Genomic DNA, 27196 nt, shown 5'->3' with positions numbered 1-27196 from the left:
AGACTCCCTAGGACAGAACTGCTCTAATACCACTTTTGTCAAACCCCGAACCTGAGGGGCGAGACCGGCACCCGGTGCCTCACCTATCATTGCGTACCAACTTGCGACTAAGGACTCTGAACATATAATGTCATACCTTGGCCTTGGGCCACATTGCAAAAACAAAATTTGCGAACGCTGACTAGATATCAATATAAGCTGGGCCAACAAGGCCGTTATAACTCTACAGCTGACAAACTAACAAAATATACATACAAGACCTATAATCCCAACATACTACACAAACTCATAGGATATGTCTACAAGTCTCCACTGATGGATATACTGTAATCGGAACAGGGCCAAAGTCTACTCATAACATATATACATATATATACTCCCTCTATTCCAGTTTATGTGAACTTATTTCCTTTGTGGTCCATTCCAAAAAGAATGATCCATTCCTAAATTTGGAAACAATTTAGCTTAAACTTACAATTCTACCCTTAATGAGAAGCTTTTATAACCACACAAATACGCTGAGCCCCTTTTTGACTTGTTTAGGACTACAAATTCCAAAAGTCCTCATTTTTTCTTAAACTCCGTGTCCAGTCAAACAGGTTCACATAAATTGGAACAGAGGGAGTACAAGATATACATAAAGCTCTAGACCCGACAACTCTGAAAGGTATGGAGCTTACCGATCAAGCTGAACTCGGGCAACATCTAACGAGAAGGTCTACCCATATGTCTGTCTGAACGTGCACGCATGAAATACAGCGCCTCTAGAAAAGGGATACGTCAGTACGAAATAATGTACCGTGTATGTAAGAAAATATACCGAAAGCTAAAACTGAACTGATAATATATTAACTGAAAGTAACTGGGAGTCAAAGATAATCTGAAGATATGCTTATCTGTTGATACTGACTCAACTATCTCAATATAGTAAGTAAAATAGTTGTCCATCCTTGTAAGGTTCGGTATATATATAATTGATCTACCGTAGTAGACTCGCTTATAGGCGCTCGGCCATACTAGGCTCTGTATCTCGGACAACTAGGCTCGCTCAAAGGCGCTCGGCCACAGTAGGCTTGGTATATAACTTACCATCTGATCAGAAGTTGCCCAATAGGGGTCTGCCCATCGATTATAGATCGATGGTAATGAAAATACTGTGATACTGTATATATATATAGACTCTCTGCTCTTTTTACTAGAAGAAGAAAATACTCAAATGAATATGAAGTCCCGATAAAGAAAATATTGTAACTTGCGAGACTAGCAAAATATACGTAAATTTGGGATATGAATTATTTTCTTTATGCCACGTTATCAAACTTGTGTAATGACGAGACCATGCCAAAATGAAGGAAAGGCTTAGCCTTAACATACCTGAGTCGATTATCTTGGCAATCCCTCTAACACACATCAATTGTGATAACACCTAACGACGGATCGAAGTAGGGAAAAATTCGTATGTATTTTTGAGAAAATTGTACCGTACTCCCTTAGAATCGCCAAATCTCATACTTTATCACATTGTGAAGTTTCAAACGAATTACTTGAGTTCCATCCGTTGCTTAGCAAGCTTTGCCTCAAACCTTAATGAAGTAAAGAGACTTCTTTAAAATTTTTAGCTTTATCCTTATGAAAAATCCTTAGCAATCAAGGTATAAGAACCTCTTATCTTTTTGAGGTTTTCATTATCTTAGCAAAATAAGCTTTTGTCACTTAGAAGATGTGTTAAAATCTCTTATTTTTTAGATTTGTGGTCCCCCACCATTTTGTGATGACTTGGCCAAAAACTCTTCTAATTGTGACTCAAGTTTCATGACTTAAGAGTCACTTGGTTAAATCTTGTAATGCTGCCACGTTTTTGGCTTATCCTTATCCAACAATTAACCGCTTAATTTTTTAATTAATTTGTTTATATCTCATTAACCAATAATTATCCAATTATTCACATAATTAAGTATTGTCTCAAATTACTTAAAATACCACTCATTTTTAACACACTTTACACACCTTACTAATATGGTCATGTGGTACCTTGTATGACACTAGTCCATAAATACTGAGTATTATAGCTCGGACCGTATTTTATCCAAAATTGTCAAACTTCGACGAAACTTAATTTCTTCGATTTTCTTACCCTCTCACCTTCACGAATTTACTTATCCCTTGTTTGAAATATCATAATACTTGTAACCTCAAAATAACCTCATTTCCGAGCTTGTGTCGATTAACTTACGACGAAACTTTAACGTCCGAAAATGCGGGATGTAACATCTCATTCCCGAGCTTTCATCAATTCACTTATGGCATACTTTCACGTACGAAAATATGGGGTGTAACAATAATTTAAAGAAAAGGTCGTCTCTATGTAAAGTATAGTTTGATTGCTCTGAGACGAGCAATGGTTTAAGTGTAGGGTGTTGATAGTAGGCTAGAGACCCATGTTTTAGTCATAGTTTGCACTCTAATCACTGCATTTTACTTATGGTTGAACTTAATTAATAGTGATTTGCGCCTATTACGTATTTTATGTCTTGCAGGAAATGATTATGAGCTATTAAGATAATTTGGAGCTTTGAAGTCTGAGTAAAAGCCTAAAAAAATTAAGTTGGGATCACGTTCGAGGGTCGAGGACCAAGTCTGAATGTGAAAAAGTGAGAAAAAAATTACTTTGAGAAAAATGCACTACCGCGCCACGCCATGCATAGGGGGCGCGGGGCTAGTGCAAAATTCCTATAGAGTGAAAAAATAGGACTCTAAACTTTCCCACTATAGTGGCACATGATACGCCGCGGAAGTGTATTTTCTCACCCAACTTTTCTCACTTCGTCTTGGAAAGGATAGTTTCATCCGGACTAGTTCCTACATGGTATAAATACATCAAAAATATAATTTTTAGAGGACTTTTGACCTTGGAAGCTTTGAGAGAGCATTGGAGGTTACAAGACAAAGAATTTCATTATCTTTCCATCAATTTCGATACGGGAGTCTGGATTGTACCGTTAGGTTGATGCTTCCTTACTCTTTAATTATAACTGTGCAGGGTTTGACGGATATGGTATTTTGATAAATATTTGTGGGTTTTAACTCTAGTTCTTTGCATGAATTTATTTATGAATTTTTGAGTTGTTGCAACTTTATTCACCAGTTTATTTCATTGAAAGAGGAATATTTCGGTGATTATATTTGCATTATTTAGTATGGTTTAATTCAGTGATTCTCTTAAGTAATCGAAAGAGCTTGTTGAATTGTTAATTAAAGCAAGTTAGGAGAATATTCGAGAGACGTTTTCCTGAAGACTAATCCATTAACGCATGCTTATATATTTTCATAGTGCTCACCTCGTAGAGTTAATATTTAATCGAGAGATGAGTCTTGACTGCACGTTTGAACTTTAAACTAATCATCGAGTGAATTTGTGAGAATCATCCGAATATTAGAGTGAATTAAACTAGAGTTAAATCCCAAATTGCTATCTTGCACCTATCCTGTCATAACCCTTATTCCTCGCATTGATAATAAACTAACTTTGCTCATCTCTCGTTCTTTACAGCCGATTGTCAATTGCTTTACTTTAGTAGTTAATTGTAGTTCATAATCAATCCAATCAAGTTTTGACCATCATGAATAGCAGTAAAACCAGAAATTACTATAACATTGTTCAAATCCAATCCATGTGAAGACGATATTCATAACTATACTATTTTTGGCTAGCGAGCATTAATTTCGTGTTGTATTTGCGCTCATCAAATCCCTAAAACAACCAATACCCTTACTAAGCTATTAGCTATCATGCAGGGATTAAGATTGTTGTCCAACACAATCTCACTCCTCTAGGGATTGCCTCTGACTTTGTTGTGGTAATTAGACTGATTTAAAATAATCATTCTACTTATGATGTTTTGATTTCGGAATGCAGGTTACTGATGGAGAGGCTGGGGAACCAAGTAATCAGCCATAACTATAGGGAGCAAAATCGAATAGCTAAGCTACATGGAAAGAAAAGGGCTGCGAAGATGATAAGAATCCTAATAGTTCTTCTTGTGTTTGCTTGCTAATGTTGCTTTTGGGCAAACATATTAGGAACTATTTTTTATAGGCAAATTTCGAAATGTAATACTAATTTGGTATAAACAACTTTTTGTACTACCAGGGAGCATTGCTCCCCTAGCTATGTAAATTTTGAATTGTGTTAAAAATTTCGATAGAGTATTCGTGCTTTTAATGTAGTATGGACGTTTAATTTAAATTTATATCCATCCTTCCCCTCCCAAAAAAAAAACGAAATAAGGTAGCAAAATTTAACGAGGAAAAAAAAATATTAAAATGTATAGTAACACATGGTTTAACCTGCATATGGAAAAATATCAAAGACACAAATACACAATAGGAGTACAGCAGTAGGAGCATAGATTCAAACGCTCGGATTTCTCACCCCCAAATTCCAACACCACACCACGCTCCTAAAAAAAGGAGAAAAAATAACGTTAAAAGAGTTATCTCGTCCCACGAGTTACAAGTGTTGTTTCCAATTCGGATGGTCCCACCTGAACAGCTATAATCCAGCAGAACAGTGGCGACGTTATTTCACGCGCCTCGTAACTGCGAAAATTTCCCAACATTCTGACCAAGTTATAGGAGTAATGTTTTTGTTCCAAAAGATATATAGAGTACCTTTATATATAGATCGATTGATTCACACCACAACATATATTGTACTTCCCAGAAATTATTTTGCAATAACTATTAATATTAATATTATTGTGTAATAAATTAAGTAATATCAATTGTTATATGAAGAACAATAGTGGAGTATATGATTGTGGAATAATTGTCTATTTTAAAGACTTTTTCCTTTTAGATTCTTATAAATGTATTGCTGAGATTAAAAAATTTATTTCACATTTTGTCTTGCAAAGGTAAATACAGTTTGTTGCATCTATTATAGAGTTATTAATATTATGGGGTTTAATACAGAAAATCAAGCATTGTATTAGTTCTGCAAATGCTACATTAGTTATTAAGGGTTATGTTCAAATCAAAACTTGAATTAGTTATGCAAAATTTTATGCCAGGATTTTTTTCTTATTAAGTCAACCTTATTATTTCAGAGCAAAATGCTTCTAAAATTATATATTTACATATAATATTTTGAATCATAAAATTTGCAATATAATTTAAATATCTTAAAAAGAAATCGGCTTTTGGATATTGAAATTTCAAATATTCTCATGGAAGTACTCTATTTGGTTAAATAAACTTTTTTTTGGTAAAATAGAAAGCTTTTATTTACAATAAAAAACAACTTTACAATGTCTTGCCCCGGCATACCAGTGTCCCTGACTTCTCCTCCTCTTTTTCTATCTTCCTATATCTATTTCAACGTTGATTAATTTTTGAATAAAATAGTTTTAAGGAATAATATATCTGAATATTAAAAACTAGGCGCTTAAATTTTTGTATTTCAAATTCTATTATTTTTCTTGAATAAATGAAAAGAATATAAAATTTGAGGTAAGGTAGTGAAACGAGAAGTTTGAGAAAAGGACTAAAAAGATAGTATAAAAAAGACAAAAACAACAAAACGAAACTCGTCTGAATAAAACCTCGGACCACGAGATATGTTTTGCGTTGTTGGTAGAGTAAAGTAATTATCGAATTCTCTGCAGGTTTTGTCACACGCTGCTGACTCCTGACTGCTGAGTGCTGACCCCTCGCCACTCCCTTCTCTTCTTCCACCACGCCATCTTCGGCAAGCTTATAGTAACATATTTGGCCAGGCTTCTTCCATCTTAAAAATATTTTTTTAAATTAAAATATTTGGCCAAATTTTTGAAAAAATAAAAATATTTTTGAAAAAGAAGTAAAAGCAGAAAAAAAAATAATTTCTCTGCAAGAATATTTTGTTAAAGTACTTTTAAAAAAAATACACTTAAAAATAGTTTTTAAAAGCTTGGCCAAATACTAAAACACAAATTGCTTCTCACCAAAAGTATTTTTGAGAAAAAACACTTTTCAAAATAAGTTAATTTTTACTGGTCAAACAGGCTATTAGGCTTGTTTATGGAAAGAGATCATTTGGTAGGGTATATAAGAATAATACTCTATTATTTAATAAAATATATTAGTAATGTTGGAACTAATAATATCGAAAGTAATTATGTTGGTAGTTATATTGAAATTATTAATTTGTTGTCCATTATTTAATTTAATGTATTAAAAATAATATATATTGTCTAATTTTTTTAAATTATTTATTTACAAAAATACCCTTCATATTCTTTGGAAAGGATTTAAAAAATAATTATGTTTTTATAAATTTTAAAAATTATGATATTGCTTATAACATGGTTTGCTATGTATAAGAATATAATACTGAATATAATGTATAACTAATACAAGTATTAATTATACGTAAATTGAAAAATACTAGTATCAAACAAAAACTAAAGCTACTACATATATTAATTTCCCTGTTACATCTTACTCCACGAAACAACCCCAAAGAGTTTTAAGTCAGGTGTGTTGACTTTGTATAGTAATTTATTGTTAAATTTCGTTAACAACTTAATTATTTTGGACTGTTAGTATATATTACGTAAAATCTTATGGGGGTTGTTTGGTTTATAAGATAAGGGATAATAATTTTGAAATAAAATAGAAAATATTTTTATTCGCATTTGATTATGTGTATAAATTAGTCCGAGGAGCCATTTTATGTACTACCATTCTGAGATTAATTATTTTATATAAAAGATGGGATAGCTAATCCTCATGGGATATTCCAATTCATGAAATATCCTCGTCTATTTCATCCCAATAATTAGGGGCGGAGATAACAAGTTGAACACAAGTTTGGAGGAACCCAAAAACTTCGATTTCAACTTTGTATTTATCTTTTAAAAATATATTAAATATATACAAATTATTAATTTGAAACTCAATAATCTAAAATTATTAAAATTTTGAACTTATAAACTTCAAAAATTCGGATTCTACCGGTACCAAATCACCCCATATATGTCTTTTAAACCCACTTGAGAGAAAGAAAATGTGGAAGAAGAAAAAAGTACCTTTAATTCACTATGATGACAAAACTTATCTGTTATAATTAATTAAATATACTAATATACATAATTTAAAAGATATATACTATGCTTGTTAGTGTTTAATTTTGTCTTTTAATTCATGTATTTTCCAAATAAGATTAAGAGCCCGTTTAGACATAAGAATTTTTTTCCCTTTTTTCGAATTTTTTTCACTTTTCTTCAAAATCAGCAACGTTTATAAAATTTCTAATTCTGACTTGAACATGCATTTTGGAATTTTTCGAAATTTTGAAAAACTCCAAAAAACCGTTTTCAAAATTTTCACTCAGATCACTCACAAAATTTCAAAAACAACCCAAAATTATATCAATATCCAAACACAACTCTAATTTTCAAATATCATTTTCACTTGAAATTTTTTTCACTTTTTTTTTTTTTGGAATTTTACAATTCAAATGTCCAAACGCCCACTAAATATTTTCCCAACGTCTTCCTGCCAAATTCCACCAAATATGGAAATGGTTCTGGTATAGCAAGGATACTAGGACTTCGGTAATTTCATAATTCTCCATTATAGACGTTATAAAGCCTGATCCTTCTAATTAGGATAGTCATTATCATATTAACATTTTTGAAGGGAAAAAATAGCAAAATTTTAAATATTTTTGACTGGAAAAGAATTGTTTTTGATGCTCCGCCATAAGGAACCAATTACAAAGAAGACATCTTTGGCATTTAAGGCAACTAAATCCATGTCCCTTTCTCTGTAATCTAAACACTCCCACCCCCCCCCCCCGGTTGTCTAGTTACAACTCAAATCCTTTCTATTCTGTACTTCTGTCTCATATATCTATCTCTGTTTCACTGTTGTAAAATCTCATTCCTTCTCTGTCTCTCTTTCTTTTGTATTTCTTGTTAGTGTTTATTAAACAAATAATTAACCCCCTCAAGTTTCGTTTCGTCACTACCCACCCTCTCTATTTTTCATTCCATTTCTTAAAAAATTTAGCCATGAACAACGGTAAAGAAAAGTTGGTAGTAGAAGTGGTAGCAGCACATAACTTAATGCCAAAAGATGGTGAAGGTTCATCATCATCATTTGTAGAAGTTGAGTTTGAGAACCAAAGACAAAAAACTCAAGTTAAAATGAGAGATTTAAACCCTGTTTGGAACGAAAAGCTTGTGTTTAATGTTAGTGACGTGGCTGACCTTCCTTACCGGACTATTGAAGTAAATGTTTTTAACGAGAAAAGGTCAAACACAAGTAGAAATTTTCTGGGTCGGGTTCGGATTTCGGGTTCCAACATTGCTAGAGAAGGAGAAGAAATGGCACAGCTTTATACTCTTGATAAAAGAAGCCTTTTTTCTCATGTACGTGGTGAGTTAAGTTTGAAACTTTATTTGTCTACAACAGAAGAAGTGAAACAAGTTATTAGTGGTAATGGTGGTATGGTTTCCCAAAATGTTAGTTCCTCATCTAAGAAGAACAAGAAATTGCAGCAACAAACAAATGCTACTAACATGGTGCTCCAAATGGATCAAGAAAATAAGGTAATATTTGATTTTTCTCATCATTTCTTCTAAAAGCTTAAGCAATTAGTAGAAAATAAATATTTTTATTTACTTAATTACCCTCTCCACGGGTGAGTTTGATTTTCTTTTATGGACCAAACATATGAAAATACCTTTTTTTTCTTGCATTTTCTGTGTGTTGGGGTGAGATTTGAACTTAAAATCTCTTGGACATCTTAATACAAAATGTTGGAAGTTGTAGTATGATTTCATCTAAAAGCTTAATATAAAAAAAAACACATTCTTATTTATTTAATAATGTTATGTATGCACTTTTATTTACTTAAGTACCCCTTATATATAGGCTTGATTTTCTTTCATTGGACTAAACATATGAAAATACTTTTTTGTTTGGTTGCATTTTTTGTTTATTGGGGTGAGATTTCAACCCAGGACCTCTTGTCCGTCCTGGTACAATGTTGATTTTGCATGAAATCTCATCTAAAAGCTTAATATATTAGAAAGAACACATTTTTATTATTTAATGATGTTATGTATCAACTTTTATTTAAATATGTTACGTCTTAACAGGTAAATTTTCAAAACCAGAACCATTCAAAGCCAGTGGAGCCAGTCCCTGGTGACATTAAGCCTGTTGTTATTACTACTGTCCCTGGCCCCATTATCCCTGCCATGTCCGGTGGCCATGTCACCGGTGGCGGCGGTGGTCATGGTGGTGGGGTTGGTTTGTACACTTCTGGACAAGGTGAGTTTTCTCTCAAAGAAACAAGTCCACATCTTGGTGGTGGTTTGAATAAGGACAAGACTAGCTCAACATATGACCTGGTGGAACAAATGCAGTATTTGTATGTTAGAGTTGTTAAGGCCAGGGATTTTTCTGTTTTTGGTGGTGGTGAGCTTGTATCAGAGGTGAAACTTGGAAACTACAGAGGGATTACTAAAAAGGTCTCCTCAAATCATGCTGAATGGGACCAAGTTTTTGCCTTTTCAAAAGATTGTGTTCAGTCGTCTGTGGTGGAAGTTTTTGTGAAGGAAAATAATAAAGATGAGTACTTGGGCCGTGTTTGGTTTGATCTCAATGAGGTCCCTAAACGAGCTCCGCCGGATAGTCAGTTGGCTCCACAGTGGTACAGAATGGAAGACAAGAAAGGCGATAAGTCTAAAGGTGGTGAAGTTATGGTTGCCATTTGGTTTGGAACTCAAGCTGATGAAGCCTTTGCTGAGGCTTGGCATTCTAAAGCAGCAAATGTGCATTTTGATGGTTTGTGTTCTATCAAGTCCAAAGTGTATCTGTCACCTAAGCTTTGGTATTTACGAGTTGGGGTCATTGAAGCTCAAGATATTGTTATGGGGGAAAAAGGGTCATCACTGATGAGATACCCTGAGCTTTTCGCCAAAGTTCAAGTTGGGAACCAGGTTTTGAGGACTAGAGTTTCTCCGCCTGCTGCTACTAGAAGCTTTTCAAATCCTTTTTGGAACGAGGACTTAATGTTTGTGGTTGCAGAGCCATTTGAAGACTTCTTGCTTGTATCTATTGAGGATAGAATTGCTCCCAACAGAGAGGAAATCGTGGGGAGAGTTCTTTTGCCTGTTTCAAGCCTAGAAAGACGACTAAACGAGAAGCCAGTGACTTCGAGGTGGTTCAATCTTGATACCCATTTGGGCAACCCGAATGATCCCAAAGCTGTGGTTAGATTTGCCTCGCGGATTCACCTCCGAGCCTCACTTGATGGAGGTTACCATGTGCTCGACGAGGCCACAATGTATAGCAGTGATGTTAGGCCAACAGCAAAGCAGCTCTGGAAGCCTCACATTGGAGTTCTTGAGGTTGGGGTTTTGGGAGCCACCAATCTCGTGCCAATGAAAATGAAAGAAGGCAAGGGTGGCTCTACAGATGCGTACTGTGTGGCAAAGTATGGGCAGAAATGGGTCCGAACTAGGACCGTGGTGGACAGCTTGTCTCCTAAATGGAATGAGCAATATACTTGGGAAGTCTTTGACCCTTGCACTGTTATCACTATTGGGGTGTTTGATAATTCTCGTGTAGACAAGAATATGGCTAACTCTATGGCTGGAAACCGGGACTCTCGAATTGGGAAGGTTAGGATCAGGCTATCAACTCTTGAATCAGATAAAGTTTATACTCATTCATATCCACTCTTGATGCTGCATCCTTCTGGGGTGAAAAAAATGGGGGAGCTTCATTTGGCTGTTCGGTTTTCTTGTGCTAATATGGTAAATATGCTTCATATGTACACGATGCCATTGCTTCCGAAGATGCATTACGTTCAGCCTTTGTCTGTAAATCAGTTAGACACCTTGAGGCACCAGGCTATGAATGTGGTGGCAGCTAGGCTTAGTCGATCTGAGCCGCCTTTGGGGAGAGAAGTGGTGGAGTACATGCTTGATCATGATTCTCACATGTGGAGCATGAGAAAGAGCAAAGCAAATTTCTTTAGGCTGACAAATGTGGTTTCTTGGTTTGTTACTATGAGCAGGTTGCTTGAGTCCGCACGCAATTGGCATAAGCCAGTGTACTCAGCGTTAGTGCTGATTGCGTTTATCATTCTCGTATTGGTGCCCGAGCTCATCATCCCTTGTGTACTATTCACCTTGGCTGCGGTAGGACTATGGCGTTATAGGTCCCGCCCACGCCAACCTCCCCACATGGATACTCGGCTCTCATATGCAGAGAGCGTTTATCCTGATGAACTAGACGAGGAATTTGATTCGTTCCCGACAAGTAGAAGTGCAGAAATCGTTCGAATGAGATACGATAGGCTGAGAAGCGTGGCCGGAAGGATTCAAACTGTGGTTGGAGATATGGCAACACAAGGGGAGAGATTTCAGGCATTGTTAAGCTGGAGGGATCCAAGAGCAACATTCTTGTTTGTAATATTTTGCTTCTTTGCTGCATTTGGGTTCTATTTGGTTCCAATCAAATGGGTGGTGGCTCTTTGGGGTTTGTATTATTTGAGACCACCTAAGTTCAGGAACAGGTTGCCATCTAGTGTTGTTTGTTTCTTGAAGAGGCTGCCAACCAGGGCAGATAGCATGTTGTAAAATCTTAGTCATTGGTGGGGAGTTAGGCATGTATTTTATGAACTGTAGGATCAGAATTTTATCAAGATTAGGATTTGGGTTTTCTATTTTGGATTTCAGGTGTAGACTTGCCCTGAACTTTTGCTGTACTAGTCTGTTTGTTCAATGTTTCATTGTAATATATCTGGGGTACTTTCTATTCTCTTTTTGTTGCATTGGAGTACATATACTGATCTATATCTATATTCTATACTAACAAGTAACCTAGACTATTGTGTTGCTGAAAGTGGTGTGGTTAAACATTTGTTTTAACCTCCCAATACTATTTCAAATAAGATAATAATCATATGGCAACTCAAGTTTGTTCTTCATAAAACATATTTAAAAAATATGCGCTCTTATCACTAAATATGTTTTTTCATCTATGAGTGCAAAATATTATTTTCGATGTATTGATCATAAGATAATAATATATTTTATATTCATTGGAAATAGATATAATTTTTGTTATTGTTGCTCTAACTGGTGAAATTTTAGATTTACCATACCATGATGTCATAATTGTGATATTCCTTATATATTAAAAATATTGTGCTATCTTCTTAGAGCTATGAAGACTTGTGACATTTAAGCTAGCATTTTCAAATTCACTAAAAAAGTGTAAACATACATTGAAGGGGTGAAATACTAATGCAATCAGTGTGAATATAAATCAATACATTCTATTCTTGTTGAGCTGTTTTTCTATAATTTTTTTATGGGTTTATTCTTCTATTAACTTAGTTAAATGTGATCAATATTCATTATTTTCAACATCACATACTTTTTTCTTTTTTGTACTCAAACATATTTTTAAAAGATTTACATAATATATTTATATACGGTTAAAACTGGGCCTATCCCATTTTACTAGATCGAGACAAGGGAATTGCACTGAGGGTCAGCCTCGTAATGGATCGAACCAGAGCACGAAGACAAGATATCGAGTTCGAGAATCGAGGTGCCTATCGAGATCGAGGCCAGCAGCAATCGAGACCAAATATGACAGACTTCGAGCAAAACGTAATAACAAAAAGCGAGATATCGTAACTGGTCGAAGATCACGGCAGAAATCCTGGAACAAATCAAATCAAGGGCGATTGTTTAGGCTAATCATTGAGTTTACTTCCATAATTAGAATTGTACCATAGATAGGATTCCTCTGCTATATAAATAGGGTTGTAATTATTTTGTAGACACTTCACATTCATGCAGATCAAAGCAATACAATATTCTCTCTTTAATTTACATTCTCTTGTTCATCATCTTGTCATATTCTTTTAACTCTTCTTGCATTGACCAGTTCGAAGATATCCGAGCTCGAGAGCTTAATTATGTTGTGACGCCGGTTTGCCTTATTTTATTGTCAATTTCCATTACTAATCTTTACATTTATCAATTGGTATTAGGTGAAATCACGTATCCTTAAAACCACATTATAAGTTTAATTGTTATCCAGTTTTTAAGGTAAACAGTTTGGCGTCCACCGTAGGGTTAACGATAATAGTGATTGTCTGGTATTCATTCTCGTAACACACACTACTTTACGCTTGCTCTTGTGAGTATTTTTGATTTCAGGATCTACATGTCTAACTCGCAAGCAGAGCAGTACCCACTCACACCGATGACGGCCTCGGTTTTCATGGAGAAAACGGTAATGTCGCCGCCCCAGGCATCGAAGTGCCTCAAGCTGGCCACTAGGGAGTACTAATCGCAGACCCCGTCGATGTTAGTTCGCATATCGCCCTAAATGCAAATATGGGCATCGACCCTGGAAATAGTGTCCGGAGAGATGCCCGAGCTGCCGATCAGAACGCACAGAGTGGTGAAGAAGGCGGAATTAGCTTTCGAGTGATATTCGAAATGTTGCAGACTCAACAAGCTTCGATAGCGCAACTCCAAAATCAGAATCGAGCGCCAAGCAGAATTGAGCTCGAAACATCACAAGAGGTTGTTCATAGAGTTAATCCTATACCGGAGAAATCGAATGCTAATGAATCGAGGACTGACCCTACCATTGTGAAGATGCTTGAAGAGCTCACTAAACGGATCGAATCAGGTGAAAAGAAAATCGAGGCTAATGACAAAAAGGTAGAAACATACAACTCACGGGTTGACCAAATACTGGGGGCACCCCCAATCTTAAAGGGTTTGGATTCGAAGAACTTCGTGCAGAAGCTTTTTCCTTAAAGTGCGGCTCCGAAGCCCACTCCTAAGAAATTCCGTATGTCGGACATCCCCAAATACAATGGGACCACCGATCCTAATGAGCACGTCACTTCTTACACATGCGGAATAAAGGGAAATGACTTAATAGATGATGAGATTGAATTTGTTCTATTGAAGAAATTTGGAGAAACTTTATTGAAGATGGCGTGACAGAAAGGTTCCATGATATGGTATCATAACTTACCACCCAACTATATTGATTCATTTTCTATGCTCGCAGATTCTTTTTTGAAGGCCCATGCCGGAGCCATTAAGGTTGCAACAGGGAAATCAAATCTCTTCAAAGTAAGACAAAAGGATAGCGAGATGCTCAGGGAATTCATATCTCGGTTCCAAATGGAGCGAATGGATTTACATCCAGTCACCGACAACTGGCATGTTCGAGCTTTTACACAAGGTCTCAACACTTGGAGTTCCATAGTTTCATAACAATTGAAGCAAAATTTGATCGAATATCCAGCTGTCACTTGGGCCGATGTACAAAATCGGTATCAATCGAAGATTAGGGTCGAAGATGATCAGCTGGGAACTCTAGTTGGTTCGATTTATCCCAACACGTCTATGGACAGAGTTAAAAGGGACGTCTATCGGGAACCACGATCGAATAGAGATATATACCATCCATACAATGGAGATAAAAGAAATAGCGGGCCCAGACGCAACCCCATACGGAATAATAGAAGGAACAATCGAGGACAGAGTTCCCAGGGGCTTATAAGCAAAAGCGGTTTCGATAGGGATTCCAGATCCAAGGAAGCACCTCGACTGTGAGAATACAACTTCAGCGTCAATGCATCAGGTGTTGTATCAACCATCGGTTCGATTAAGGATACTAGATGGCCCAGATCCTTACAGACTGATCCAACTTAAAGGAACCCAAATCAAATGTGCAAATACTATGGTACCTATGGTCATAGAACTGAAAACTGCAGATAACTGAGAGAGGAGGTAGCACGTCAGTTCAACGTGGGCCACCTTCGAGAATTCTTAAGCGATCGGGCCAACAATCACTTCAAAAATAGAGATTCGAATAGGCAAAACGAACAGGAAGATCCACAACACGTAATTCATATGATCGTTGGTGGGGTCGATATCCCTCAAGGACCGGTATTCAAACACACCAAGGTGACGATCACGAGGGAAAAGCGAACTCGGGACTACTTACCAGAAGAAACCTTGTCTTTCAACGATGAGGACGCAAAGGGGATCGAACAACCTCACAATGATGCACTGGTAATATCTATCCATATGAATAAATTCAAGTTAAACATGTGTTGGTTGATCCAGGTAACTCAGCAAATATTATTCGATCAAGGGTCGTAGAGCAACTCGGCCTCCAAGATCAGATCATGCCCGCAGCTCGGGTAGTTAACGATTTCAATATGGTAAGTGAGACCACCAAAGGAAAGATCATTTTGCCAGCGAATGCAGCTGGGACTATCAAAGATACAAAGTTCCATGTGATTGAGAGTGACATGAGATACAACGCACTGCTCGGAAGGCCTTGGATACATAACATGAGAGTAGTACCTTCGACACTTCATCAAGTTCTGAAGTTCCCAACTTCGGAATGAGTCAAAACGGCATACGTTAAACAACCCGCCGCCAAAGAAATGTTTGCAATTGACGAAGTGATTCCAATATCATCGCTTTTGTCAACAAAGGGATCAAAGTCAAAGGGAAAAAAAGAAGTCAAATAGCAACCATTAGTACCGGCCTCGGCCCCATCGTAGGAGCAGGAGATCTTCGAGGATAAAGATTATATGATACCTCGAACCTTTATAACCCCCGACGATTCTGATGCAACGAAGTCGATGGTCGAGGAGTTGGAACAACTCATATTGATCGAGCATCTTCCCGATCGAAAGGTATACCTGGGCACGAGGTTAACTCCCGAGCTCAGGAAAAAACTCGTTCAATTCTTTTTAAATAACATGGATTGTTTTACTTGGTCTCACCTAGATATGACAGGTATCCCACCAGAGATCACAACACATCGATTGAGCCTGGACCCGAAGTTCAAACTGGTAAAACAAAAGAGGAGGCCCCAGTCTGAGGTAAAACATGCATTCATCAAGGACGAGTTAAACAAGCTTCTCAAAATAGGATCCATTCGGGAAGTATAATATCCTGAATGGTTAGCAAACATAGTTGTAGTCCCTAAAAAGGGGAACAAACCTAGAATGTGCGTATATTATAAAGATTTAAACAAAGCATATCCCAAAAACTTTTTTCCTCTACCGAATATTGATCGCATGATCGATGCCACGGCCGGCCACGAGACCCTTAGTTTTCTCGACTCTTATTCCAGGTAAAATCAAATTCAAATGAACCTGGAGGATCAGGAAAAAACTTCATTCATCACTAAATACGGGACCTACTGTTATAATGTAATGCCGTTTGGGCTAAAAAATGCTGGTGCTACTTACCAACGCCTAGTGAATCGAATGTTTGAAGAACAAATAGGTAAATCAATGGAGGTATATATTGACGATATGCTAGTTAAGTCCCTGCGCCCATTTAACACATTCGCAGGAAACCTTCAACATATTGAAAAAATACAACATGAAGCTCAATCTTGAGAAATGTGCATTCGGGGTCGGTTCGAGCAAGTTCCTCGGATTCATGGTGTCAAATCGGGGAATCGAGATCAACCCCGATAAAATTAAGGGAATCGAAGACATCACAATTGCGGATAGCGTTAAGGTCGTACAAAGATTGACAGGGGGGATAGCCGCCTTAGGCCAATTCATCTCGAGGTCTTCATATCGAAGTCACGGGTTCTTCTCGCTGCTCAAAAAGAATAACAATTTTGCTTGGACCCCGGAATGCCAACAGGCATTGGAAGAGTTAAAGCGGTATCTTTCGAGCCTACCATTACTTCATACTCTGAAAGCAGACAAGCAACTCTACTTATATTTGGTAGTCTCGGAAGTTGCAGTAAGTGGTATCCTAATTTGAGAAGAGCAAGTTATGCAATTTACTATTTACTATGTTAGTCGAACTTTAGGTGAAGCCGAGACCCGGTACCCACACTTAGAGAAATTAGCGCTTGCTCTAATAAGCGCCTCTAGGAAATTAAAACTATATTTTTAGTGCCACCCAATTTGTGTGGTGACCACTTACCCTCTTTGTAATGTCCTGCACAAGCCCGAACTCTCGGGCCGATTGGCTAAATGGACCGTCGAAATCAGTGGGTTTGATATAGTATCAACCTCGAACAGCCATCAAGTCTCAAATTTTAGCAGACTTTGTGGCCGATTTCAAGCTAGCCCTCGTACCCGAGGTTGAAAAGGAACTTTTGTTTAAAAAAAGGGTACATCTTCGAGGGTGTGGACCCTTTTCACAGATGGCGCTTCGAATGTGAAGGGGTCGGGGCTAGGCATCATTTTGAAGCTGCCAATAGGAAATACAATTAGACAATCTATCAAAACCCCTAAGTTGACTAACAATACGGCCGAGTATGAGGCCATGATTATAGGTCTCGAGCTGGCTAAAAGCTTGGGATAGACGTCATCGAGGCCAGATGTGACTCCCTACTTGTGGTTAACCAAGTCAACAGGACCTTCGAGGTTCGAAGAGATCAGATGCAGAGGTACTTGGACAAATTGCAGGTAACCTTACACCGGTTTAAATAATGGACCCTACAACATGTACCTCGAGAACAGAACAGCAAGGCCGATGCTTTTGCAAATTTGGGGTCATCAGTCGAAGACGATAAAATTAGCTCGGGGACTATCGTACTACTTTCGAAGTCACTAATATAAGAAGGTCACGCCGAAATAAACTCCACAAGCCTAACTTGGGATTGTAGGAATAAATATATCGAGTATCTAAAAAAGGGAAGCTTCCATCGGACCCCAAGGAATCGAGGACTCTACGAACAAAGGTTGCACGATTCACATTGACCGAAGATGGAATATTATACAGAAGGATGCTCAATGGACCGTTGGCAATACGGTGGGGTCGGGGAGACACCGACTACGTTCTATGAAAAATTCAAGAGGGTACTTGCGGGAACCATTCCGGTGCTAAATCACTGGTTCACAAAGTCATCAAAGCGGGATACTATTGGACCAATATGGAAAAAGATACTAAGGAATTCGTTTGAAAATGCGACAAGTGCCAAAGATATGCACCGATGATCCACCTCCCGGAGAGCAACTTTATTCAGTCATATCCCCATGGCCGTTCATGAAATAGGGAATGGATATCGTCGGCCCTCTGCCATCGGCCCCAGGTAAATCTAAATTAATTTTATTTATGACTGACTATTTCTCTAAATGGGTTGAAGCATGGGCTTTCGAGAAAGTCAGGAAAAAAGAAGTCATAGACTTCAACTGGGATCACATCATATGCCGATTCGGGATACCCGTCGAGATATCATGCGACAATGGAAAATAATTTATTGGCAGCAAAATAACAAAGTTCCTCGAAGATCACAAAATAAAAAGGATATTGTCGATACCGTATCATCCTAGTGGGAACGGACAGGCCGAATCAACAAACAAGACCATCATTCAGAATCTAAAGAAGATATTGAAAGACGGTAAGGGAAAATGGAGAGAAATTTTGCCCGAAGTCCTTTGGGCGTATCGAACAACATCAAAATCCAGCGGGCAATGCCGTTCTCCTTAGTATATGGTGTCAAGGCTCTGATACCAGTCGAAGTCGGGGAACCTATCATAAGGTTTCGATACACAACGGAAGAGTCAAATCATGAGGCTATGAATACAAGACTTGAATTGCTAGATGGAAAACGAGAAGCCGCCCTCGTTCGAATGGCCGCCCAGAAACAACGAATCGAAAGATATTATAATCGAAGAGCCAATCTTCGACACTTCAAAATTGGGGACTTAGTTCTGAGAAAGGTCACCATCAACTCTCGAGACCCAAATGAGGGAAAGCTCAGTCCAAAATGGGAGGGACTGTATCAGGTCCTCAACATCATCGGAAAAGGATCTTACAAACTTAGCAAGATGAACGACGAACAATTGCCAAATAATTGGAACATATCACGCCTCAAACGATATTATTGTTAAGGTATAACCTTCTCCTTTTTCATTTGTATTTTATACTAACTTGTTGCAGGTGTTCGATCGAAGGCATCAAAGTTCTCTCCAAAAACGAAGTCCTTAAGCCTGAAAGCACATGTTGCACTCTTTTTCCCTTCGACCGGTTTTTATCCCAAATGGGTTTTTCCGGCAAAGCTTTTAACGAGGCAACCATTTTTCGTGCTTGTGATCACGTGATTTTTTCCCTATATGAATTACCCCACAAATTTAAAACAAAATAAAATTTTCCATTATTTACAATTTCGTAGATTTTTGTAGAATCTTTCGTTAATTGTTTGCATTTGTCTGCGCATGTTTGTTTTGTTTAATTATGGAAAATACAAAAATATGTTGCATTTGTATTTAGGATTTAATGTTGCATTCTTAAAATTAATTAGTAATATATTTGTCTCATAGAAATGGAAAAATCACAAAAAATAGTTTACTTTTTGCACCCTTCAATTTTGATAGTTTTTCCTTTAATTTGGTTTTTAATTAATTGTGGTAATTATTAGTTAGAGTTAATTAATTTAATTTGGTAGGGTATTTTTGATTTAGGAATTAATTTGGGTTAGATTTTAATTTTTTCGGAAAAAAGAAAAGAGGAAAAGAATTTATGAAAAAATAAAAAAAATGGAAAAGAAAAGAAAGGAATTGAGGAAATCACATTGTTGGGCCAAGTCTTTAATTTCCCCCAGCCCAAATGAAAATTCACACCAGTACCTGCCCAATCCAGGCCCAGACCCGCCTCCAATACCCGGTCCGCCCCACACACAATCCCAAACGACCCCGTTTTCATAGCCTAAATCAGGACCATTGATCCCAACTGATCGAACGGCCCAGAAGTGGCTTGTCCCTAATATAAGAATGTCGGAGCTTCAACCCCCCCCCCCCCATCGTCTCTCGTCTCTCTCAATCCACCCTATTTAGAGACCCAAAACCCTAGCAGCCGCCCCAAATTCCCCACCACCGTCCGCCGGCGGTGCCAGCTCCAAACTCCACCAAAATTACACCACAAAACCACCACAACCCCCTCGTTCCGAATCCCCACTCCATTCCCCTCGAATAGGGCTGGAACCCCTCGAATCTTAAATCTAAGGTTCGAGTCCTAGAAACCAAAGCCAAAATTCATTCATGCAATATTATCTCTCCAGTGTTTATGAGCGTTCAAGACCGATTTTATCACGAAACAATGTTATTCACCTATTCTTGACAAAGAACAAGTGATTAATATTATTTTGCGGTTTAAATCAGAAGGTCAGTCGATTTTAAGCCTAGTCTGTGAGTTCCCCTCACTTTTGTACGCGTCTTATTCCCCTTCTTTTCCTCTCCTTTTCTTTAGTTAGATTTTTTTTTCTTGCTCGGGCCGAAAACTCGACCAATTTCCTAAGTTTAAACTGTTTTCTGTTCGTTTTGTCCCTTTGTTTCTTTTTCAAATTGTAAAAGTTTGTCCTTTGATTTTTCTTGGTCTATTTGGTCTGTGTTAATGGCATGATTCAAATTTTTGATTTCCCCTTTCTGTCTTAGCCACCTAGTTTAATTTAATTAGGTCGTTTTGATTTAATAACTTAGTTAATTCCCTGCGTATTTGTGTTAATTAATCAGTAACTTAGTTTAGATTTTTAATTACGGAAATCGTTTCAGTGTTTGTGTTATTTCGTTTCTCCAGATACTTATAGAATTTAGTGGGGTTAGGTTGTTGTTTGGGCTTTAGTTTGTTTCCGACCCATTTGCAAAGTGCAGCCCGTTCAACTTGGCTTAAGTCATTGGGTGAAATTGACCCATTTGGAATTCTGAAGTAACTTGGTGAATCTTATGCAACTGCATTAGGGAGCTTCTAGGAAGCTGCGGTTGGGGCTATTCTAAAATTTTGATTTTTAAATTAAGGGTACTTTAGTAAAGAAAAAAATTGAAGAAGGTTTTCTAAGCAAAAATAAATAGAAAAGGTCCTAAAGGCAAAACTTAGTCCAATCTCTGCAACCCTAATACCTTGCCTATAAAGGCACCTTTACCTTCTAGGTCAAGGCAGGGATTTTCTTAGAAAAAACCCCTGAAAACAACAACGGCTATACTCTGCATTCTTGACACTTTTCTGGTTAAAATCTACTATATTGTTGCTGATTTTGGTTATTGATCCTGATTGTTTAGTTGAAATCACTGAAAAGTTCCATAATTGTGCATCTGGGTGGAAATGGATTGAGTCTAAGTATGGAAGTCTGATTTGAGTTGTTTTGGGAGTTTGGTTTGAAGTTTGGATCAATTTCAACTAGTTAAACACTGTTACATTGCTGTTGGTATTGCTTTGATGTTGCTGACCTTTCATTGTTCTTATTTTCTTGCTTTTCAGGTATTTCTTGGATCTCTTTAGCCTATGAAGTGTAAGATGTGAAGTTTTGTAACTAAGATGTAATTCAAGACCATTAATGTGCAATTATTGATATTTCATATTTGTAATTTTGTGTTATCTTAGTTTCTTTGAATCTGTTCAATTATCCAGTCATGATTGGTTGAAATCTGATTTGTAAATCTGGACAGGCATTCTATGTTAGTATGCTGGTGTGTTAAATAATTTTGGAATTATGTGCCGATGGAGATTAATTGGTTACTTGCAATAGGGACTAATCGAGATGAATAGCATATATTCTATTAGATTAGGTTTGGGCTTTGTTCAATTTTAGCATTGTTTTTCCATTTGAATTTGTGAAAATGCCAAGTAGTGGTATGCTTGACTTTCGAATTCAATTTAAATTCTTGCATTTAGTTTCCTTTGAAAAGCTCTGGGTTGTATAGCTTTGTTTAAATGCATTAGTTTGAAATCAGAATTTGGCATAGGTTTAGATCTTTGAATGTAAAACGAAAAGCAGTTTTTGTATGAACAATTGACTATCATTTTAGAAGGTTAAATCTTGGCATATAATGAGAGTGAGGTTCAATGGTGTTTCACATATGATTAAGGGCATCTGAATTCACCAAGGTCGAAAATTAACATGGGATCAGTTCTAATTCCAAGTTGTGTGGGAGCAGTTTTGTGCCGCTGCAGGGACTCGATCTTGAGTCCCCGCGTTACAATTGCATTATGCTTTCAAGTTGGGCTTTCTTTTGGGGCTTAGTTTAAGCCGTTGGAAATCAGTAATTCAATAGTAGCTTTACAACTATGATAAGTTATTGGGCCCACTTTTAGGCCCAGGATTGAAAGTGGAATGGGCATTGCCCATTGTTAATTATTTATTCTGATGTTTAAATCTGAACTTTAGCATAGAGGGCATTTCGAATTCCTTTAGGTCTTTCTCTTTAATTAAATAGACTCTTTAAAAATAGGTTGAGGCACGCCATATTAGCCAAATGTATAATTTATGGCCCTCAATATTTTGATCAATTTTAGACAAATAGATTGGAGGTGTGCCGTGCCGAACAAAACCTTAAATTGCATGGCCCTCGTTTAATTAATATTTTTATCTTTAGAAATCGAGGCGTGCCATTTAGCGAATTTTTCATGGCCCTCGCAAAGTTGCAAATGCGTAGTTGCTTTAGGCACGTTATTTTAATAATTTACCTTCCTAAACTAGGGTGCGCATTTATGCTACCCAAATCCAAATCTCAACAATGTTAGGTAAAATATATCGAGAGCCACGGGTGCATTTATGTGACGTGGTTCAAGACGTATTTTAGATGACGTTGCAATTTTTCCTTAAAAATAACTAAAAGCGGTTATAAAGTTTAAAATCGCACAATAGTTTAAAACATGTATTAAAATCAGATAATAGGCTAATTATAACAATTGATCAACCGTGCTAGAACCACGGAATTCGGAAATGCCTAACACCTTCTCCCAGATTAACAGAATTCCTTACCCGGGTTTCTGTGTTCGTGGACTGTAAAACAGAGTCAATCTTTTTCTCGATTCGGGATTTGAACCTGTGACTTGGGACACCATAAATTATCCCAAGTGGCAACTCTGAATTTAATAAATAAATAATCTCGTTTCGATTGTCACTTTAAGTTGGAAAAACCTCTCTTATATACCCCTTCTCGGGGGGTAGTGAAAAAGGAGGTGTAACAGCTCTGGCGACTCTACTGGGGATCGAACCCAGAATCTCTGGTTAAGGGTTCAGAATTCGAGCTTAGATGAATTGTTATATTTGGCTTTATTAATTATCTGATTTTGTTACATGTTTGGGCCTAATGTGCTACGTGTTGCTTTTACCGCTTTGATATTCTGTGAACTGTATATAAACTGCTACAAAACCCTTCTTCTCTCTGAGTCTTCTAAATCATGGAGGAGTGTGCACTTCGTGTGACTTCTTTTCTGTTAGAGTCATATCCCAAATTTTAGAACGAGGTTCGAACAAGTTGCAAAGCCGGTGAAGCTTCTGTATTCCCGGTACGCTGCCCCCCCTCCGGATCGAGTTGTCCGCTCGGGTAAGCCAGGTCTAGAACAATAAACCCAGGTTTTAAATCTAGTATAACAAGACCTCATGTTGGATCCCGAGTAGGAACGTTTGCTTGCATCATGTGCATTTGACTTTGGAGACTCAACACAGGGGTTGGGTCTATCTAGGACAGGTGTACCTGAAATGAAAAGACCATTATGATGCATCCTACTTGCTACTTGTGCATTTTTTTGCCTCGGATTTGCATATTGACCGGCTTATAGGGAAAAGGTTGAGAGAAGGAAAGCCAATGTGAGGGCTAAGAGAGATAATTGCTTGTTTTGAAAAATCGATGTCCCAAAATATATTGAAACTCTGCCAAAATTTTGAGAAAAAAAAAAGAGAGAAATTTTTGTTTTGTTTTGAAAAAAAAAGTTGGTTTTTGTTTTGTCAAAATTTTCCGAACTACGCCAGTTTGATTTTCACCGGATGTAAGATACGTAGGAAACCCCCATCGGGTCCAACTTCCTTTTCGCAAAAATAGCCTAAAAAGAACAAAAATTTTATGTTTATTGAAAATAAGTAAGGTGATGTCATTCTTGTCAAAAATAGTTGAATGTCCCTCAAAAGGGTGTCGGAAGGCTGTTTTTGCAAGAACAACCACCTTTAGTGATTTTTAAAGGTTTTGGCTGGTTAGACGACACAGCCTTAAAATCTTTGTTTTCGAAGTGTTGAAAGGCCGTATCGACAAAGCCGAATATTTTTGTGAAAATATTGAGAAAAAAATGGTCATTTTTCTTGAGTCATAATTTTCTTTTGATGAAAATCACCCTAATAAATGTGCAGAATGAGCACGAGTCAAAGTTTGCAAATAACAATCATGAACAAGATCCCTTTGGAGTTGCATATGTGGTGGGAGGATCTGGGTAAATCAGAGCAAGATAAGGTCAATCTACATCTGGGAGGCCTCACCGGGTTGTTGAAGATCAGTCCTAGAGGAGACATCATAAGGGTGTTGGTTACGTTTTGGGACCCATCTCAAAATGTCTTGCAATTCTCGGATTTTGAACTCACATCCACCTTAGAAGAGATTGCATGTTATATGGGAAGTACTGAAGGTCTGAGGCATAAGTATCTGATAGCTCCAAGAGCCGTTAACTCTCACAAATTCATGGACTTGCTAAAAATAAGCAAGGGAGTCTCGTACTCCGAGTTGGAGGACGGTTTTTCCACTCTACGTTTTATATACCAGAGGTACGGGCATATAGGAGGATTCAACAACCCGGAAAGCGGTGTTTGTAGCAAAGGGAACCGATCAAAATGGGATGAGCATAGGTGTTTCGCTTTCATGGTAGCTTTCTTAGGCCTCGTGGTGTTTCCCCGGAAAGATGGGAACATCGATCTGCGGGTGGCTGGAGTCATCAAAGTCTTTATTACCAACGCCAAGAGCACCCTTGCCCCTATGATAGTATCTGAGATATACCGAGCTCTCACAGCTTGTAAAGCTGGGGCAAATTCCTTTGAGTGATGCAATTTGCTACTACAAATGTGGATGATCGAACACCTGTGTCACCGCCCTCAGTATATGAGTTGTGGGATCGTAGATAAAAGTTGCGTTGAAGAGTTCGACACAAGAATTTCAGGGTTAAAGTTCCCGAAGGGGTTTGGAGATTGGGTATCCCGCCTTCGCTCCATCACTTCGGGGCAAATAGAATGGACACTAGGTTGGCTTCCTGTTGAAGAAATTGTGTATATGCGTGCCACTGGTCCTTACTTCCTCCTAATAGGTCTTCGAGGAATTCATCCTTACGCTTCATATCGGGTGATGAGACAGTTGGGAAGGTGTCAGGTGATGCACCCAGATGAAGATCTTAGTGTTTATGCGGTCGAGGTTAGCTCTGACGGCCAATTTCATGAAGAAACAGTTCGTTCTATTTGGAATGAGTGCCAGTATTTGGCAGCGAACACTCGAGTGCGTGACCTATATAGAGGCGAGGTCTCACTCGCCTATCTTGCCTGGTATAGAAAGAAGAACGCCATAAGGGCTGAACCTGAAAGACCAGCCAAAAAGCCTCACATTCAGGAATTCGTTGAAGCATCGCAAGAACAGTGGGCTTGGTTGGCCAAGGAGAATGAGTATAGGGCCACAATAGGAAAACTAGAAAAGCAAGTCAGGGATCTCCAATTGAGAATGGTTTGCAAGCCGCAGCGGATGAAGGTGAAAAGAAAAAGATAGCCAAAGAAAATGAGGCCCTTCGAGCCCAGATTTGAGAAATGAAAACAGCAACTGAAAATCCCGCCAGAAGTGCAAAGGATGAAAAGCTTATAAAGAACCTTAGGCAGAAGGTGGATGAGTATGGTTTTGATTTGAACAAAGCAGAGGGTGAACTAGACAGGGCTCGAACAAAATTGGCTAAGAATGCAGAAGAACAAGTGCACTTGGTTAAACAGTTAAAAGAGAAATATGACAATGAGATTTTGGGGTTGAAGAAAAGGGTTACCATCTTTGAGAACAAAATGATCAAACAGGCAAAAAACTTTAAGGCAAAAAGGGAACAATGTTACGCAGCGATGGCACAGTTAGAAAGAGATTTGCAACAACTTCAAGAACAGAATTATATAGCCGAACAAACTTTGAAAGCCAGGGCCCAGCAGATTGGGCATTTGTTGCAATAAAAGGGTGTCATAATAGAGAGAGTAAGAAGGATCGCCGACTACATCGCGATGAAATGTAGTAGTTGTGAGGATATGAATAGATTCATGTTCTTTGCCACCGTGATGACCTTTGTTCGCCACATAATGGAAGATCTCTACCACCTCCAAGGGGATTTAGCGCATAGGCCCGTGGCGAGACCGAACGATGTCCCTCGGGCCTCAAGAGCAGTTGAGGCGTTGATGTATTCGTGATTTTCATTGAAGTCTGTTAGTCTGTTTTCGAGTTTTATTTTCATCTTTCTGTTTGAGTCTGTATTTTCATCTTTTCATCAAGGTCTGTCAGTGTCTTTTTGAGTCTGTTAGTTTTTGAGTCGTTGTAATCAAAGCATTTTCTTTTTATGAAAATCTGAAAATCCCGAAATATTTTATTTTTACACTTATCCCAGAACTAAGCTTGGTCTGATTTATGCGGGGTCATGATACGTAGGCAATCTCCATATGATTCGGCCATAATCAAAAGAAAAAGAGAAAAAAAGAAAAAAAAAAGAGGAAAAACAAGAGAAAAACAAGAAAAGAAAAGAGAGAAAAATAAGAAACCGTGGGGATGGAACAATGGCAGAACAAGAAAAAGACATGAAAGAATAAAAACAAAGAGAGACCAAGCAAGGAAAGGCAAGAATGAAAAAGAGAAAAAAAAAGAGAAGTTGCAAATGGAAATAAGGAAAAGCCGGGATGACGCAAGCAACCGATCAAATGCATAATAGAAACAGTTAACTGCTTAGGTGCATTCACTCCTCAAATGTGCAATTGCCTATCCGTTAAAGCCCTAATCGCTAACAAGTTTGTTATTGATGAAATTATAGTCCAGGCAGGTGGTTAGTTTGATTGGCATTCTAGCAACTCACTCCTACAACACCCGGTCCAAAAACAAGCTGAACATGGCCAACCAAGAACTTGAGGAAAGTATTGTCGATCCGTCAAAAGAGGTGGAAGAATCGGAGGTTAATCTGAAAGATGAGTTGTATAAGCTGAAGTAGCAGATGGCTGAAATGTACCAAGCATGGGCAAAAGGGCACCCACCGCCAGTTTACCCCGCCAATCCTGTTTTTATCCCGCCATTGGCTCAGACCCAGGGACCTCCCACTTTGAACTCATCTCCGGCCTTTCCCCTCTACCAACAATGCTACGGCACCACTTCCCATACATCACAAGCTCCACCACCCAAACA

The 27196-nt window shown here is 37.8% G+C and overlaps 1 protein-coding gene across 1 annotated transcript; it reads left to right on the top strand.

Moving 5' to 3' along the window:
- The first annotated feature begins 7848 nt into the window (after positions 1 to 7848).
- Positions 7849 to 11773, top strand: LOC107801643 (multiple C2 domain and transmembrane region protein 10-like). Its single transcript, XM_075244973.1, has 2 exons — positions 7849 to 8597; positions 9150 to 11773. Exons 1-2 carry the CDS (start codon positions 8058 to 8060, stop codon positions 11640 to 11642), a joined length of 3033 nt encoding a protein of 1010 aa, XP_075101074.1. The 5' UTR covers positions 7849 to 8057; the 3' UTR covers positions 11643 to 11773.
- Positions 11774 to 27196: the final 15423 nt, after the last annotated feature.

Source organism: Nicotiana tabacum, chromosome 22 (genome assembly GCF_000715075.1).
Source record: "Nicotiana tabacum cultivar K326 chromosome 22, ASM71507v2, whole genome shotgun sequence".
NCBI classification, from domain to species: Eukaryota; Viridiplantae; Streptophyta; class Magnoliopsida; order Solanales; family Solanaceae; genus Nicotiana; species Nicotiana tabacum.
The sequence above is the reverse complement of the archived record's forward strand: the minus strand, read 5'-3'. Positions and strand labels throughout refer to the sequence as shown.